This window comes from Dama dama, chromosome 7, assembly GCF_033118175.1.
Source record: "Dama dama isolate Ldn47 chromosome 7, ASM3311817v1, whole genome shotgun sequence".
NCBI lineage: Eukaryota > Metazoa > Chordata > Mammalia > Artiodactyla > Cervidae > Dama > Dama dama.
Window position 1 is genome coordinate 9,990,182 of NC_083687.1, and position 15,074 is coordinate 10,005,255.

General features: G+C 46.5%; 1 protein-coding gene across 3 annotated transcripts; it reads right to left on the minus strand.

The window, feature by feature from the left end:
- Positions 1-2,775: 2,775 nt before the first annotated feature.
- LOC133059382 (HLA class II histocompatibility antigen, DO alpha chain-like) lies at positions 2,776-11,584 on the minus strand. Of its 3 annotated transcripts, none has more exons than XM_061146407.1 (5): positions 11,426-11,584; positions 6,867-7,115; positions 6,169-6,450; positions 5,963-6,073; positions 2,776-5,748 (listed from the first exon to the last, which is right to left on the minus strand). In XM_061146407.1, the coding sequence occupies exons 1-5, from the start codon at positions 11,505-11,507 to the stop codon at positions 5,687-5,689; spliced, it is 786 nt and encodes a 261-aa protein (XP_061002390.1). In that variant the 5' UTR covers positions 11,508-11,584; the 3' UTR covers positions 2,776-5,686. The 3 variants fall into 3 exon arrangements, with proteins under 3 accessions (XP_061002390.1, XP_061002392.1, XP_061002391.1); XM_061146409.1 differs by having other exon boundaries at positions 5,938-6,073; XM_061146408.1 differs by having other exon boundaries at positions 6,867-7,241; positions 11,426-11,562.
- Positions 11,585-15,074: the final 3,490 nt, after the last annotated feature.

The window sequence follows — 15,074 nt, forward strand, 5'->3', positions numbered from 1 at the left end:
GATTAATCTCAAAAATATACAAGCAACTCCTGCAGCTCAATTCCAGAAAAATAAATGACCCAATCAAAAAATGGGCCAAAGATCTAAACAGACATTTCTCCAAAGAAGACATACAGATGGCTAACAAACACATGAAAAGATGCTCAACATCATTCATTATCAGAGAAATGCAAATCAAAACCACAATGAGGTACCATTACATGCCAGTCAGGATGGCTGCTATCCAAAAGTCTACAAGCAATAAACGCTGGAGAGGGTGTGGAGAAAAGGGAACCCTCTTACACTCTTGGTGGGAATGCAAACTAGTACAGCCGCTATGGAAAACAGTGTGGAGATTCCTTAAAAAACTGGAAATAGAACTGCCATATGACCCAGCAATCCCACTTCTGGGCACACACTCTGAGGAAACCAGATCTGAAAGAGACATGTGCACCCCAATGTTCATCGCAGCACTGTTTATAATAGCCAGGACATGGAAGCAACCTAGATGCCCATCAGCAGATGAATGGATAAGGAAGCTGTGGTACATATACACCATGGAATATTACTCAGCCATTAAAAAGAATTCATTTGAATCAGCTCTAATGAGATGAATGAAACTGGAGCCCATTTTACAGAGTGAAGTAAGCCAGAAGGATAAACACCAATACGGTATACTAACACATATATATGGAATTTAGAAAGATGGTAACGATAACCCTATATGTGAGACAGAAAAAGAGACACAGATGTATAGAACAGACTTTTGGACTCTGTGGGAGAAGGCGAGGGTGGGATGATCTGAGAGAATAGCATTGAAACATACATATTATCAAGTGTGAAAAGAATCACTAGCCCAGGTTGGATGCATGAAACAAGTGCTCGGGGCTGGTGCACTGGGAAGACCCAGAGGGATGGGATGGGGAGGGAGGCGGGAGGGGAGATCAGGATGGGGAACACATGTAAATCCATGGCTGATTCATGTCAATGTATGGCAAAAACCACCACAATATTGTAAAATAATTAGCCTCCAACTAATAAAAATAAATGAAAAAAAAAATACTGAAAAAAAAGAAAAAAACAGTTGAAAAGGACTTCCCAGATGGTCCAGTGGTTGAGAATCTCCCTCAGTGTGGGGTATGTAGGTTGGATTCCTGGTCGGGGAACTAATATTCCACATTCCACAAGGGCCACAACTACTGACCCAGCACACCACAACTGAGATCTGATGCAGCCAAATAAATAAAGAAGTAAAGAAATTTTTTTTTTTGAGTTGAAAGTTTTCAACTCTGGGCTTCCCTCATATCTCAGTTGGTAAAGAATCCACCTGCAATGCAGGAGACACCGGTTTGATTCCTGGGTCAGGAAGATCTGCTGGACAAGGGATAGGCTACCCGCTCCAGTATTCTTGGGCTTCCCTTGTGACTCAGCTGGTAAAGAATCCACCAGCCATGTGGGAGACCTGGGTTTGATCCCTGGGTTGGGAAGATCCCCTGGAGAAGGGAATGGCTATCCACTCCAGTATTCTGGCCTGGAGAATTCCTTGGACTATATAGCCCATGGGGGTCACAAAGAGTGGGACACAACTGAGTGACTTTCACTTTCAATCAGCTCTGGGGGCAAGGACAGGATCGGAAGGCAGACAGTGACTAGAACTTTTTCAAGCAAATCTGGTAGAACTATTGGACTCTCTAAACTATGGGGATAAACTTACTTTGTTAAAAATTAAAATTTTAAGAAAAAATCCATCAGAAGAGGAGATGTGGAGACAGCTGGTGCAGAATTCTGCAGAGAGAGTGGCTGAGAGGAGCTTGCAGGGCGGGGTGGGGTTACAGGACAGAAAGGAGACTTCCCGTTCTCAGTATATGAAAGCGACAGTATTTTTATTACGTGTGGAGGGGAACCCTGCAAAGGGGGAGAGTTTGAAAATACAGAAAAGAAGTTGCCTATCTACTCTAAAAGAGACGGAAGTCAGATCAAAAATGCATAACAATTTTTCTTTTTTTTTTTTTTATAACAATTTTTCTTAAGAGACCAGAAGAGAAAGACTTTGAGACTAGAAAAAAAAAAATGTGAGTGTAAGGGCAAATACATAAATCTAAAAGATTGGGAATTGCTACATATTCCTTCCAAATTGCTTCTAGTGACTTCTGGGTAATATAGGGATAGTGAAGAAAAGCACACTTCTGGCCAAAAAATGAAACAAAAAAAATTCAAGTACAGTTGATTCACTGTTTCTTTAACTACTGCTGTACAGAAACGTGCTTCAGCTACACACACACACATTTTTACATATTCTTTTCCACTATAGTTTGTCTCAGGATAGGGACTCTTGAGAATCCCTAGGACAGCAAGGAGATCAAACCAGTCCATCCTAAAGGAAATCAGTCCTAGATCTTCATTGGAAGGACTGATGCTGAAGCTAAAACTCCAGTACTTTGGCCACCTGATGTGAAGGGCTGACTCATTAGAGAAGACCCTGACGCAGGGAAAGGTTGAAGACGGGAGGAGAAGGGGACGACAGAGGATGAGATGGCTGGATGGCATCACCGACTCGATGGACACGAGTTTGAGTAAGCTCCGGGAGATGGTGATGGACAGGGAGGCCTGGCGTGCTGCAGTCCTTGGGGTTGCAAAGAGTCGAACACGACTGAGCGACTGAACAACAACAAAAATTGAGTATTGCTCCTTGTGCCATGTCCATATATAAAAGCTCACATCTGTTGACCCCAGTCTTCCACTCCATCCTCCCCAAAACACATGCCCCCTTGGCGGCCACCTGTCTGTTCAAAAGAGGACAATTTTAACAACTTTATTAAACATTAGGACAGAGAGCAGAGAAACACTTTTCCAAGGATGCATCAAGTTTTAAGTAAAAGATCAACAGAGATCAGGGAGCGATAGAGACAGACATCTCTCACGGTGTCTTCCGAGACCCTCTTCTTTCTCTGAGACCAACCCGACTCCTCACCCCAGAGGTGGGCGCCAGCCATCACGTTTGTACCATGGGATCTGATTGCCTTGGGCCGGCGTGGACACTTTCCCTAAGTTTGGGGAATCATTTGTTTTTTCAAAAACTTTAAATTGTGACTGAGAGACACAGTCTCTGTGGGAGGCTAGAGCCGAGGGGACATACACACACAGGACCCACAGGATCGACAGGTCAGCTGAAAAGGACAGTCAGTCCTCACCGAGAGAACACGGCCGACGCGCCCAGGAACCTAGAGAGCAAGGCTCGTGGCCAGAGAGGGCCGGGCGCTGGGCTCTGCGGCCTCTTCAGTTCTGAGTTCTGCCCCCTGCGGGCCTGACTCAAACCCACGGTTGGGTTCTGGGCACCACTCCGGCGTCTTTATAGCAAATAACCTCTCTTGTGTCTGTAATTATTCTAATAGAGTTTCCATGACTGACGGGCAAACAAAAATCACGCCTAGGACAACCCTCCCTCACTCCCACCCAAGTCCTCTTCTGGCCTTTGATTCCCCACCTCACGCTCTCCTGGGAAGTCCCCGGAGTCCCCGTAATCTCTTGGTTTCTTTCTTTTCCAGGACAAAGTGCTCACAATTCCAAATCCTCTCTTGCCCCTACATACCTGTATTACGCTCAGCTTCTTTCTTGGAAGAGGGCTGTGCCACCTGGCACGTGACAGCTTAGTTCCCCAACCAGGGATCAAACCCACATCCCCTGCGTTGGAAGGGCAGAGTCTTAACCACAAGACCACCAGGGAAGTCCCTCGCTCGACTTCTATGCCCTAACAGGCCCAGGTTTTCCAGAAAGTCTTCCCGAATCACTCAGACCACAGGGATCCCCTTTCCAACGATCTCTGATGGCACCAGCCAGTCTCCATTCCCAGACCCCAGCCTGGGGCCAGAACAGCTTCATCAGTGCCATCTGGAGCATGTTCAAAATTACAGAGTCCCTGTCACCACTCTCTCCACCCCAGAGACACTCATTCAGTAGATCTGGGAGTAGCCTGTACTCATCAAAAGGCTCCCAAGTGATTCTTCTGTGTATTCAGTTTGAAAACCACCAATCTGTACCACTCATTTGGTACCTGATATAATAGCTCAGTTGGTAAAGAATCTGCCTGCAATGAAGGAGACCCCGGTTTGATTCCTGGGTTGGGAAGATCCCCTGGAGAAGGGATAGGCTACCCACTCCAGTATTCTTGGGCTTCCCTTGTGGCTCAGCTGGTAAAGAATCTGCCTGCAAAGTGGGAGACCCGGGTTCAATTCCTGGGTTGGGAAGATCCCCTGGGGAAGGGAAAGGCTACCCACTCCAGTATTCTTGCCTGGAGAATTCCATGAATTGTATAGTCCATGGGGTGGCAAAGAGACAGACACGATTGAGCGACTTTCACTTCACTTCATAAACTACTTTGTAGAGTTAGCTATTGCTTTGGGTGTATTTTAAATTTTGTTCACAGTAAACTAGAACCTTCTACGTGCATGCTATCGCTTCAGTCACGTCCGACTCTTTGCGACCCTGTGGACCGTAGCCTGCCAAGCTCCTCTGTCCATGAAATTCTCCACGCAAGAACACTGGAGTGGATTGCCATGCCCTCCTCCAGGGAATCTTCCAGAACCAGGGATTGAACCTGCGTCTCATGTCTCCTGTATTATGCAGGCACGTTCTTTACCACTAGCGCCACCTGGGAAGCCCGAGGCCACAGATTTAGAGAGGATTCAGACGGATCTCTCCTAGACCTCCCTTCTCACAGCTACCTTGAAAGGTAGTAGATCACTACTTTCTACCCTCCTACCTGATGTGATGGACCTCAGATGGAGGATGTGGCCATCCTACCCAAGCCTTGGCTGCTATTTGTCATGCATGGAACGTTATCAAATGCCGGAAAAGGAGATGGCGTCTAGGCCACAGCTGGATACCAATGGCCTCTTCATGACGGTAAATCTGGGCAAGAGTGAAATTTCTGTGAATGTTCCCTCGCCTGGCATCCTTCAGAACTGTCATTGGTTGGGGGAGTTACAAAGAACAGAATACTCTGCATCCCTTTGGGGGCAAATCTGAATTCAGGATATAAAGTTCATGACGTCCGTGTGAAATGGTCCATTCACAAGTGACCCACAAGGGGCCCCACACTGATGAGTCAGATGGAGCAGGACATAGCTAGATTGGCCCATGAATGAATGCCAGTCCCCAGGAGCAGGTCATGCTCAATGGCCATCACCAGAAATCCCCTCTTCCAGACCCTAGGGTCCTTTGCTCAATCCCTTCGGTCATATCCGACTCTTTGTGACCCTATGGACTGTAGCCCACCAGGCTCCTCTGTCCACAGGGATTCTCCAGGCAAGAATACTGGAGTGGGTTGCCATGCCCTTCTCCAGGGGATCGTCCTGATCCAGGGATCAAACCCACATCTCCTGTACTGCAGGCAGATTCTTTATTCACTGAGCCACCTGGAGGCCCCCTAGTGTCCCTTACCCCCTTAGAGAATTGGCTAAGGCCTGGGAAGATGGACACTGTGCAAAATTGTTTAAAAGTTTACTGCTGCTGGCCAGGGCTTTGGGTAGATCAATAAAGTGTATGTGTGTGTGTGTTGGGGCTGGGAAAGGGAGCTCATTGGTTCCCCACAATTCCCTGCCATGAGTATGGGGGCCAAAAAGGAGGAGACTTATAGGACAGGGGTTGATCCCATTCAAAGTCAGCATGATGAACTTGGTGGAGTCTGGCACTGAGCAGGCAAGGGCCATCAGAAACTTGCCAGAAAGCTGAACGGTGTCTCACACTTGTTTCTCTCAGAAGGGCCATCACCTAAAGTAGCAAAAACCACATGGTCAAGGTTCAAGCTCACAATTCTGGGTCCTTCCTCTGCCCGCTTCCCTCAAACCTGACCCCCTCGCCTCCCCTCTGCTCGTCCCTGCTCCCCTCCCCAAATCTCTCATCCTCCACCCCCATCCTGTGCAGAGGCCCCAGCTTCCTCCCCCCAGACCCCCGGTGCACCTGGGGGCGCTGGACAGGCACGTGCCTGTGATGATGAGGGTGATGCCCACGAGGAAGCCCCCCAGGCCGAGGGCCAGGCCGAGGGCACAGACCAGAGTCCCTGTGGTGTCAGGCAGCGGGGTGGGCACCTGGGGCTCTGGGAGAGAAAGGGAGGGTCAGGGGGTCCTGCAGAGGGACTCAGGGTGAAGGATGCACAGGTCTGAGGCGGGTGGCCGGAAGGGGGCTGCGTACCCCAGTGCTGAAAGATTGGCTGGTCCAGGCCCCAATGCTCCACCTTGCAGTCATAGAAGTCGTCCGCCAAGGGCACAAAGGTCAAGTAGTGGAACTTGCGGAACGAGTGGTCAGGCTGGGCGTAGAAGCTGGTCTGAGTCACGCCCTCGGTGACGGGCTGGCCATTGCGCAGCCAGCTGACGTTGATGACCGGGGGGAAGATGTTGTCCACGATGCAGATGAGGACGTTGGGCTGGCCCAGCTGCACACGAGACTTGGGCAGCACGGCCACTCTAGGGGGCACTAGGAGGAAGCAGGCCTTGAATCCCACAGGAACAGGCCTCTAGCTGGGGCCTTGTCAGGGATGGATGGAGGGGTGCTTCCTGGTATTTGCCTTCTGAGAGCAGTGGATGCTCTGGGCTGGTGACACTGAGGCAGAAGCGGGGACAGAGGGACAGGAGACTGAAGGGGCGGGGTGGGGGGCCCGGGGTGAGCGGTATCTGCCAGGTGGGAGGGGTCATTCCTAGAGAAAGAGGCTGTTAAAGGAATCTGAGGAGATCTAGAACCTCCTGGGAAAGAAAGGGGTTGAGAACAACAGTCTCAGATTTTGAGAGTGGGGCCGGGGAGCCAACAGAAGCCTGAGGGGTGGGGCAGAGGCTTCTGTGGACCTCCTCTGCTTGCTGGGAGCCTGGGGGGCGGGCAGGGGAAAGGGCCAGTACCGTTGGGGGCTCTGGTGCGGTTGGAGCGCTTCACCAAGTCCTCCAGATGCACTTTGATCATCGCGATACTGAACAGCCCGTTCTGCGGGTCAAAGTAGGCGAAGTTGCCAAATTCAGGCAGACGCCACACAGCCTCCCTCTTCTTCAGGTCCACAGAGAACAGCTGTTCTCCATCGAAATCATAGGTGAACTGACCCGCACCATCATAGGACTGGTAGAAGGCTGGTCCATAGGAGCCCATGTGGTCAGCTGTGTTGGGTGAGTTCAGGGTCGGGGGAGAGAAGAAAAGGTACCAGCTCTCATCCATCAGGTGTGATGGGCTGAGTCTCTGAGCTGTGCCCCATCAAGAGTCCTGTTCTGACACTGAGCTGATCCCTGGGGAGCAGAGGAGTTGCTGAGGGTTGGAAGGGAGCGGATGGAGGGACTGGCCAGCACAGAGGCAAGGGTTCAGCCCGGCACACTGGGCTGGAAGAAGAGAGGACACCTAAACTCAGGCTTGTGACCCCAGAGTTAAATCTTGACTCTGATTGCCGGTCCCAGTGGGGTCTTGTGAGATGAGAAGAGTAGGGGTGGGATGAGGAGAAACTAACTTAGGTTAAGAGCGCCCACGGAATGCAAGGATTCTTCAATATATGCAAATCAATCAGTGTGATACACCATATTAACAAATTGAAAGATAAAAACCATATGATCATCTCAATAGATGCAGAAAAAGCTTTTGACAAAATTCAGCACACATTTGTGACAAAAACTCTTCAAAAAATGGGCATAGAAGGAACGTACCTCAACATAGCAAAGGCCACATATGAAAAGTCCACAGCAAACATTATTCTCAATGGTGAAAAACTAAAAGCATTCCCCCTAAGATCAGGAACAATGTGAGGGTGTCCTCTCTCACCACTAGTATTCAACATAGTTGTGGAAGTTCTAGTTACAGCAACTGGAGAAGAAAAAGAAATGAAAGGAATCCAGACCAGAAAAGAAGTAAAACTCTCACTGTTTGCAGATGACATAATACTATACATGGGAAACCCAAAAGAAACTATTAGAGCTAATCAGTGTATTCAGCAAAGTCGTGGGATACAAGGTCAATACACAGAAATCAGTTGCATTTCTATATACTAACAATGAAAAAATCAGAAAGAGAAATTAAGGAATCAATCCCTTTCACCATTGCAACAAAAAGAACAAAATATCTAGGAATAAACTTACCTAAGGAGACAAAAGAACTGTTTATGGAAAATTATAAGACACTGATGAAAGAAATCTAAGATGGCATAAACAGATGGAAAGATACTTCATGTTCCTGGCTAGGAAGACTCAATATTGTAAAAATGACTATACTACCAACTGCAATCTACAGATTCAATCCAATGCCTATCAAATTACCAATGGCATTTTTCACAGAACTAGAACAACAAAAAAAAAAATCTCAAAATTTGTACAGAGACATAAAAGACCCCAAACAGCCAAAGTACTCTCGAGAAAGAAGAATGAAGTTGGAAGAATCAATCTTTCTGACTTCAGACTATACTACAAAGCTACAGTCATCAAGACAGTATGGTACTGGCACAAAACCAGAAATATATACCAGGGGAACAACACAGAAAGCACAGAGAGAAAACCCACGTACCTAATGGGTACCTTATTTTTGACAAAGGAGAGAAGAATATACAATGGGGCAAAGATAGCCTCTTCAATAAGTGGTGCTGGGAAAACTGGACTGCTATGTGCCAAAGAACAAAATTACAACACTTCCTAACACCATACACAAAGATAAACTCAAAATGGATTAAAAGCGTAAATGTAAGACCAGAAGCTATAAAACTCTTAGAGGAAAATATAGGCAGAACACTCAATGATATAAATCGAAGCAAGATCTTCCATGACCCACCTCCTAGAGTAATGGAAATGAAAATAAACAAGTGGGACCTAATTAAACATAAAAGCTTTTGCACAGCAAAGGAAACTACAAACAAGGTGAAAAGACAGCCCTCAGAATGGGAGAAAATAATAGCAAGTGAAACAACTGACAAATAATTAATTTCCAAAATATACAAGCAGCTCATACAACTCAATACCAGAAAAACAAACAACCCAATCAAAAAGTGGGAAAAAAAGACCTAAACAGACACTTATCCAAAGAAGACATGCAGATGGCCAACAAACACATGAAAAGATGCTCAACATCCCTCATTATTAGAGAATGCAAATCAAAACCACAATGAGATATCACCTCACCTCACACCAGTCAGAATGGCCATCATCAAAAAGTCTACAAACAATAATTGCTGGAGAGGGTGTGGAGAAAAGGGAACTCTCTTGCATTGTTGGTGGGAACGTAAATTGATACAGCCACTATGGAAGACAGTATGGAGATTCCTTTAAAAACTAGGAATAAAACCACCATATGACCCATCAATCCCACTCCTAGGCATATACCCTGAGGAAACCAAAATTGAAAAAGACACATGTATCCCAGTGTTCATCGCAGCACTATTTACAATAGCTAGAACATGGACTCGACCTAGATGCCCATTGACAGATGAATGGATAAAGAAGTTGTGGTACATATACACATATATACAATGGAATATTACTCAGCCATAAAAAAGAACACATTTGAGTCAGTTCTAAAGAGGTGGACCAACCTAGAGCCTCTTATACAGAGTGAAGTAAGTCAGAAAGAGAAATATAAATATTGTATATTCACGCATGTATATGGACCCTAAGAAGATGGTACTGATAGCTTTATTTTCAGGGCAGCAATGGAGAAACAGAGAGAGCAGACCCATGGACACGGAGAGGAGGAGGGAGAGGGTGAGGTATACGGAGAGGATATCATGGAAACTTACAATAGCATATGTAAAACACATGGCCAGTGGGGATTTGCTCTATGACTCAAGGAACTCAAACAGGAGCTCTGTGGCAATCTAGAATCATGGGATGGGGAGGGAGATGGGAGGGGGTTTCAGAAGGGAGGGGACATGGGTGTACCTATGGCTGATTCTTGTTGATGTATGACAGAAAACCACAAAATTCTGTAAAGCAATTATCCTTCAACTGAGCAACTGCACTGAACTGAATTATCCTTCAATTAAAAAAAAAAGAGCATCCATGGAACTGTGGGCACAGAGATGCAGTGTAAGTGGGTGTGAGGGAAAACAGGAGATGGCTGTCAGGAGTAAGAATCAAGATTTGTGACCCCGAGGCCAGAAGGATAGGAAAAGGCAGCCCAAGGTATTGCAGAGAGCAGTGGAAAAGGAATTTGAAGTTCAAAGTTCTGTCCCATCTCTTCTGCTCAGAGCATTATGATCAAATGTGTCTCTTAACATGAATGAGGCTCAGCTTTCTAGAAATTAGGGTTTAGGTGACTGTGGATAAGATGGCTTGATAATCCTATGAAATAAATTGCACAGCAGTCATGAGAAACTAGTGTGTGGTCAGCACGATACCAGGCCCTAAGGGAATACAGACAAACCAGCTGTGGACCCTGCAGACAAGGAGCTCATGAACAGAGCAGGATAAAGACATGAACATCTCTCTGTTGACCTGGTAAAAAAATATGGTACTAAACTGGAGGCGAATGGGCACATTTCAAACCAGGAAGTTCTACAGAAATCAGGATGCTGGGACTTCCTTGGCAGTCCAGTGGTTAAGACTCCATGCTTCCAAAAATAAAAAGACTCCATGCTTCCAATGCAGGGGAGGCAGGTTTGATCCTTGGTCAGGGAACTAAGATTGGACATGCTGTGCATCTTGGTCACAAAATTTTAAAAATATAAATTAAAAAAAAAGATGGAGTTCCTTGGTTGCACAGTGGATAAGAATCCACCGGCCAATGCAGGGGACACGGGTTCGATCCCAGTCTGGGGAAATTCCATGCCATGGAGCAGCTGAGCTGGCACACTGCAGCTGCCGAGCCCGGGCACCCTCGAGCCTGTGCTCCACAACAAGGGCGGCAGGGGCCCCGCCGCAGCTAGAGAGCAGCCTGGCTTGCTGCAGCTAGAGAAAGCCTATGCACAGCAGTGAAGACCCAGCACAACCAAATAAAATAAATAAATAAAAGTTGTTTTAAAACCATCAGGACGCTGGGCAGCAAGATGGCAGTTTGGGTCTCAGAGAGGGGGCAGGGGACTTCCTTGGTGGTCCAGTGGTTAAGAATTCACCTTTCAGGGCAGGGGTTACAAGTTCGATCCCTGGCCAGGGGGTAGCTAAGAGCCCACACGCCTCACAGCCAAAAAACAAAAACATAAAACAGAAGCAATGTCGTAACAAATTCAATGAAGACTTTAAAAATGGTCCACGTTAAAAAAAAAAATCTAAAAAACGAGAGGACGGAGGGAGGAACAGGAGGCACCAGAGCATGGCTGGTGTGGCCAGGCTGAGCCTGTATTTTAGGTCCAGGACAGACCGGACAGAGGTGAGAGGGATGGGCAATCTCTTGGCAAGGAAGTTGCCAAAAGCCAGCGGAGAGGAACCGCTCACACTCTGTACCATCTCAAGGGTAACCCCGCGCCCGTAATCTCCTCTCCTCACCCAGCGCCCTCAGCACTCACCCTTGATGGCCCCAACTTCCCGGGGGCTCAGGAGGGTCATCAAAGTGTGCAGTCCCAGGACCAGCCTCCCCCTGAGGACCATTGCCCTCTGGTGCCTTAACCAGATATGTCCCGCTGGCTTGGTGTCGGGGGTAAGGGAAGAAGGTGGAGGTAAAGAGGAAGAAAACAGATTCTGGGGTGGGGTGGCGAGCCCCCTGCTGTGTTCAGCCAATCAGGGAAATTCTCTCAGTTGGGGTAGCTGTTGCTGGGGGAAGATGCGGAGGAAAGCGCCTGGGTGAGAAGATGGAAGAGTGTAACTGGGCCCACGTGCCCCGGGGAGGCTGGTCCACAGGAAAGTCAGGAGGGGTGGGAGGGGCTGAGACCCACGGCTCCTACATCCTCCAAGGGGGTACCCTCTGAAGGCAGAGAGAAGGCCATCTGAGCGCAAATCCTCTTTGATCTGTGGGGTAGGGGCTCCTACCTATCTTGTAAGTTTTTGTGGACCAATTTGGAGTTGAAAAATAGAATAAATATGGGGGTTCCTTGGCGGCCCAGTGGTTAAGACTCTGAACTCCCACTGTAGGGGACGTGGGTCCGATCCCTGGCAGGGATCTAAGATCCCACAAGCCATCTGGCACAGCCAAGAAAAAAAAGAATTACTAAGAAATTTTAAAAGGGAAGTGTTGGATACACAATAGAAAAAAATATTTAGAGGCTTTAAATCATGTTTAAAATTATTACTTTATTTCATTATGTGAGGGAAAATGTATCATTGTTAGAGATGTTTAGAGTAAAAAAAGAACTCTAGCAGGCTGTTCTGAGGCGGGCAGAGAGTGCTGGGTGGCCTCCATGAGTTCGTTCAGGTCCCCTGTGCCCCCATCTCAGACTGAAGGTTGACCTGTATGGACCAAATCACCCTTATTTTTGGCTTCTAACTGGGCTCAGCCAACAGGAGGCATGGGGTGCCCAGGTGGCACATTGGCAAAGAATCCACCTGCCAGTGCAGAAGATGCAAGAGACTCGGGTTCGATCCCTGGATGGGGAAGATCCCCTGGAGAAGGAAATGACAACACACTCCAGTATCCTTGTCTTGAAAATTCCATGGACAGAGGAGCCTGGCAGGCTACAGTCTATGGGGTTGCGAAGAGTCAGACACGACTGATCATACACACACACACAATGGGAACTCTGTTCAATACTCTGTAATGACCTGTTTGGGAAAAGAATCTGAAAAGAGCGAATATACGTACATGTATGACTGCTTCACTTTGCTTTACAGCAGAAATAAACACAACATTGTAAATCAACTATACTTCAATTAATACTTCCTGCTAACCAGGTAAGCACCTTAGCATACTTTCAAATACATTCAAATACTCCTTCACCAACGTTTTTGATCAGCCTTCCTTCCCATACCTTTTTGGCACCTCCTGACATTTTATCTCATTGGAATACTTCCTCCCAAAGTATTTCAAACATGAGTACTTGTGTGGCAAACCTTCTGAAGCTTTGTGTGCCTGAGAACATTTTTTATTATCCTATCACTTTGAATAACATTTAGCTGATGTATTAAATTCTGTTTGACTTTTTTCTCTTTAATATTTTAAGTAATATTATCTCAATGTCTCTTTGCATCCAGTGTTGGTGTTAGGAAATCTGATGTCCGTCTGTCCAGAATCTTTTAGAATTTTCTCCTTTTTCTGCTACTTTTAAGGTTCTTTATTTCTTTATTTTTATTGCTGGCTGTGCTGAGTTCCATGGGTACACAGGCTCTTCTCTAGCTGCGGTGAGCAGAGGCTGCTCCCTGCTGCAGACATGGTCTTCTGGTTGCGGCGGCGTGTCTTGTTGTAGAGCGCAGGCTCTGGGGCGCGTGGGCTCCGCGGCTGAAGCTCTCAGGCTCTCGATCACAGGCTCACTAGTCGTGATGCGCGGGCTGAGTTGCTCCAAGGCATGTGGGATCCTCCCTGACCAGGGGTCGAACCTGTATCTCCTGCATTGGCAAGTGGATTCTTTACCACTGAGCAACCGGCAAAGCCCTCACTGTCCACTATTTTATTTATTTTTTTTTTTTACTTTTTTTTTTTTTTTTTTTGTCCACTATTTTAAAATGTCGTTTTATGTATCTAAAATGGGCTTGTCCTTATCTTTCTGTAGGACATCATGGAGCCCCTTTCTCTTTCAATCCTGAGACGTCATCTCTTTCCTTTCTGTAACTCTTTTCTCCTCTCTATTTTTATCAATTTTTAAAATATTTATTTATATTTAACTTGTTCATTTATTTAGTTGGCTGTGCCAAGTCTTAGTTGCAGCCCACAGGATCTGTCATCTGTGCTGTGACCTATGAGATCCAGCTCCCCGACCAAGGATCCCACCTGGGCCCCTGCACTGGGAGCTTGGCGTCTCAGCCCCTTGACTACCAGGGAAGTCCCTCAATCTTTATTTTTATGAAATTCATATTATCCATATTGGGCACTTCTCTCATTTTGTCTTTTGACTTTTCTATTTTCAGGTTCCTTATCCTTCCATCTTTTATTCTAGAAGAGTTCTTTAGTCCTCCAGCTTACTAATTGGTTTTCAGTTGCATCTCTCCCACTAGTTATTCTTGTTAACATGGTTTTCCATTTGACTATTATATTTTTTACACCTAGAACTTCTATACAGTTTTCCCCATATCCCCTAGGTTTTTTGTTTTCATATAGTAACTTCTCTTGCTTTTGTAAATGCATTGCTTATGCTTATTTTAAGTGGTTAGTCTATATTTACTAATACTTCTTCTTTTAAGGACACCAGGGGCCTGTTTGTTGTTTTCCTTTGAAGGCGGTGGTGTTCTCTTGAAGGGAGGGGGTTTCTATTTTGGCCTGTGAACCAGGGCAGGGCAGGGAAGAAGTGGGAAACAGGAAATGGCCTCCCCCTCCAGGCGCCCGGATATGTAATGTAATATTACAACTTTCAGGTTCCTGTATCAAATCCTCATAGCACCTCTTAATTTCTAGTTCCAACTCACCACCAAGACCATGAGTAAGAGAAGACTGAACTAGTTTATGTGAAAATTCTCCAAACCGAGACAGATACTCATTCATATCCCCACATCTTGCTCTGGACCCTGTGGGAGAGATACGACCTTGATCCACAACTGTGATTCAGACATGCGTAAACCAGTTAACATACTGAGGTCTCCAAAGGTGCCCACAGATGCCCCTGAAAGAAGTGGAGAGAATAAAGTAAAGCCTGGGGGAGTGGGCGGAGCTGTCAGAAGAGTAGTGACTCTGGTACAAAGTGGCATCAAAACGACACTGAATCACTGAGAGCTTAACAACATTTCTATGGGAAACTCCTGTGAAACAGTAGGTCTACTGCAGAGAAAGATAAATATCACATGATAGTGCTTATATGTGGGATCTAAAGAAAAGACACAGAGGAATTTATAGACTCAGACATAGAAAATAAACTTACAGCTACCAAAGGGGAGGGAAGAGGGATAAATTAGGAGTTTGGGATTAAAATAGACACACTATTATCATATATAAAACGGATAGGGACTTTCCTGGTGGTCCAGTGGTGAAGAATCTGCCTGCCAATGTAGGAGACACAGTTTCAAACCCTGGTCCAGGAGGATCCCACGTGCCACAGAGCAACGTAGCCCATGTGCCACAACTACTGAGCTGTGTTC

What these genes read in the sequence shown, in the direction of transcription:
- LOC133059382 (XM_061146407.1), bottom strand. Translation starts at nt 11,507, where the DNA reads ATGGTCCTCAGGGGGAGGCTGGTCCTGGGACTGCACACTTTGATGACC. An exon ending in GGAAGTTGGGGCCATCAAGG is followed by an intron (nt 7,116 to 11,425) that starts GTGAGTGCTGAG and finishes CACCCAACACAG; the next exon opens with CTGACCACATGGGCTCCTAT. An exon ending in CCGCACCAGAGCCCCCAACG is followed by an intron (nt 6,451 to 6,866) that starts GTACTGGCCCTT and finishes GCTTCCTCCTAG; the next exon opens with TGCCCCCTAGAGTGGCCGTG.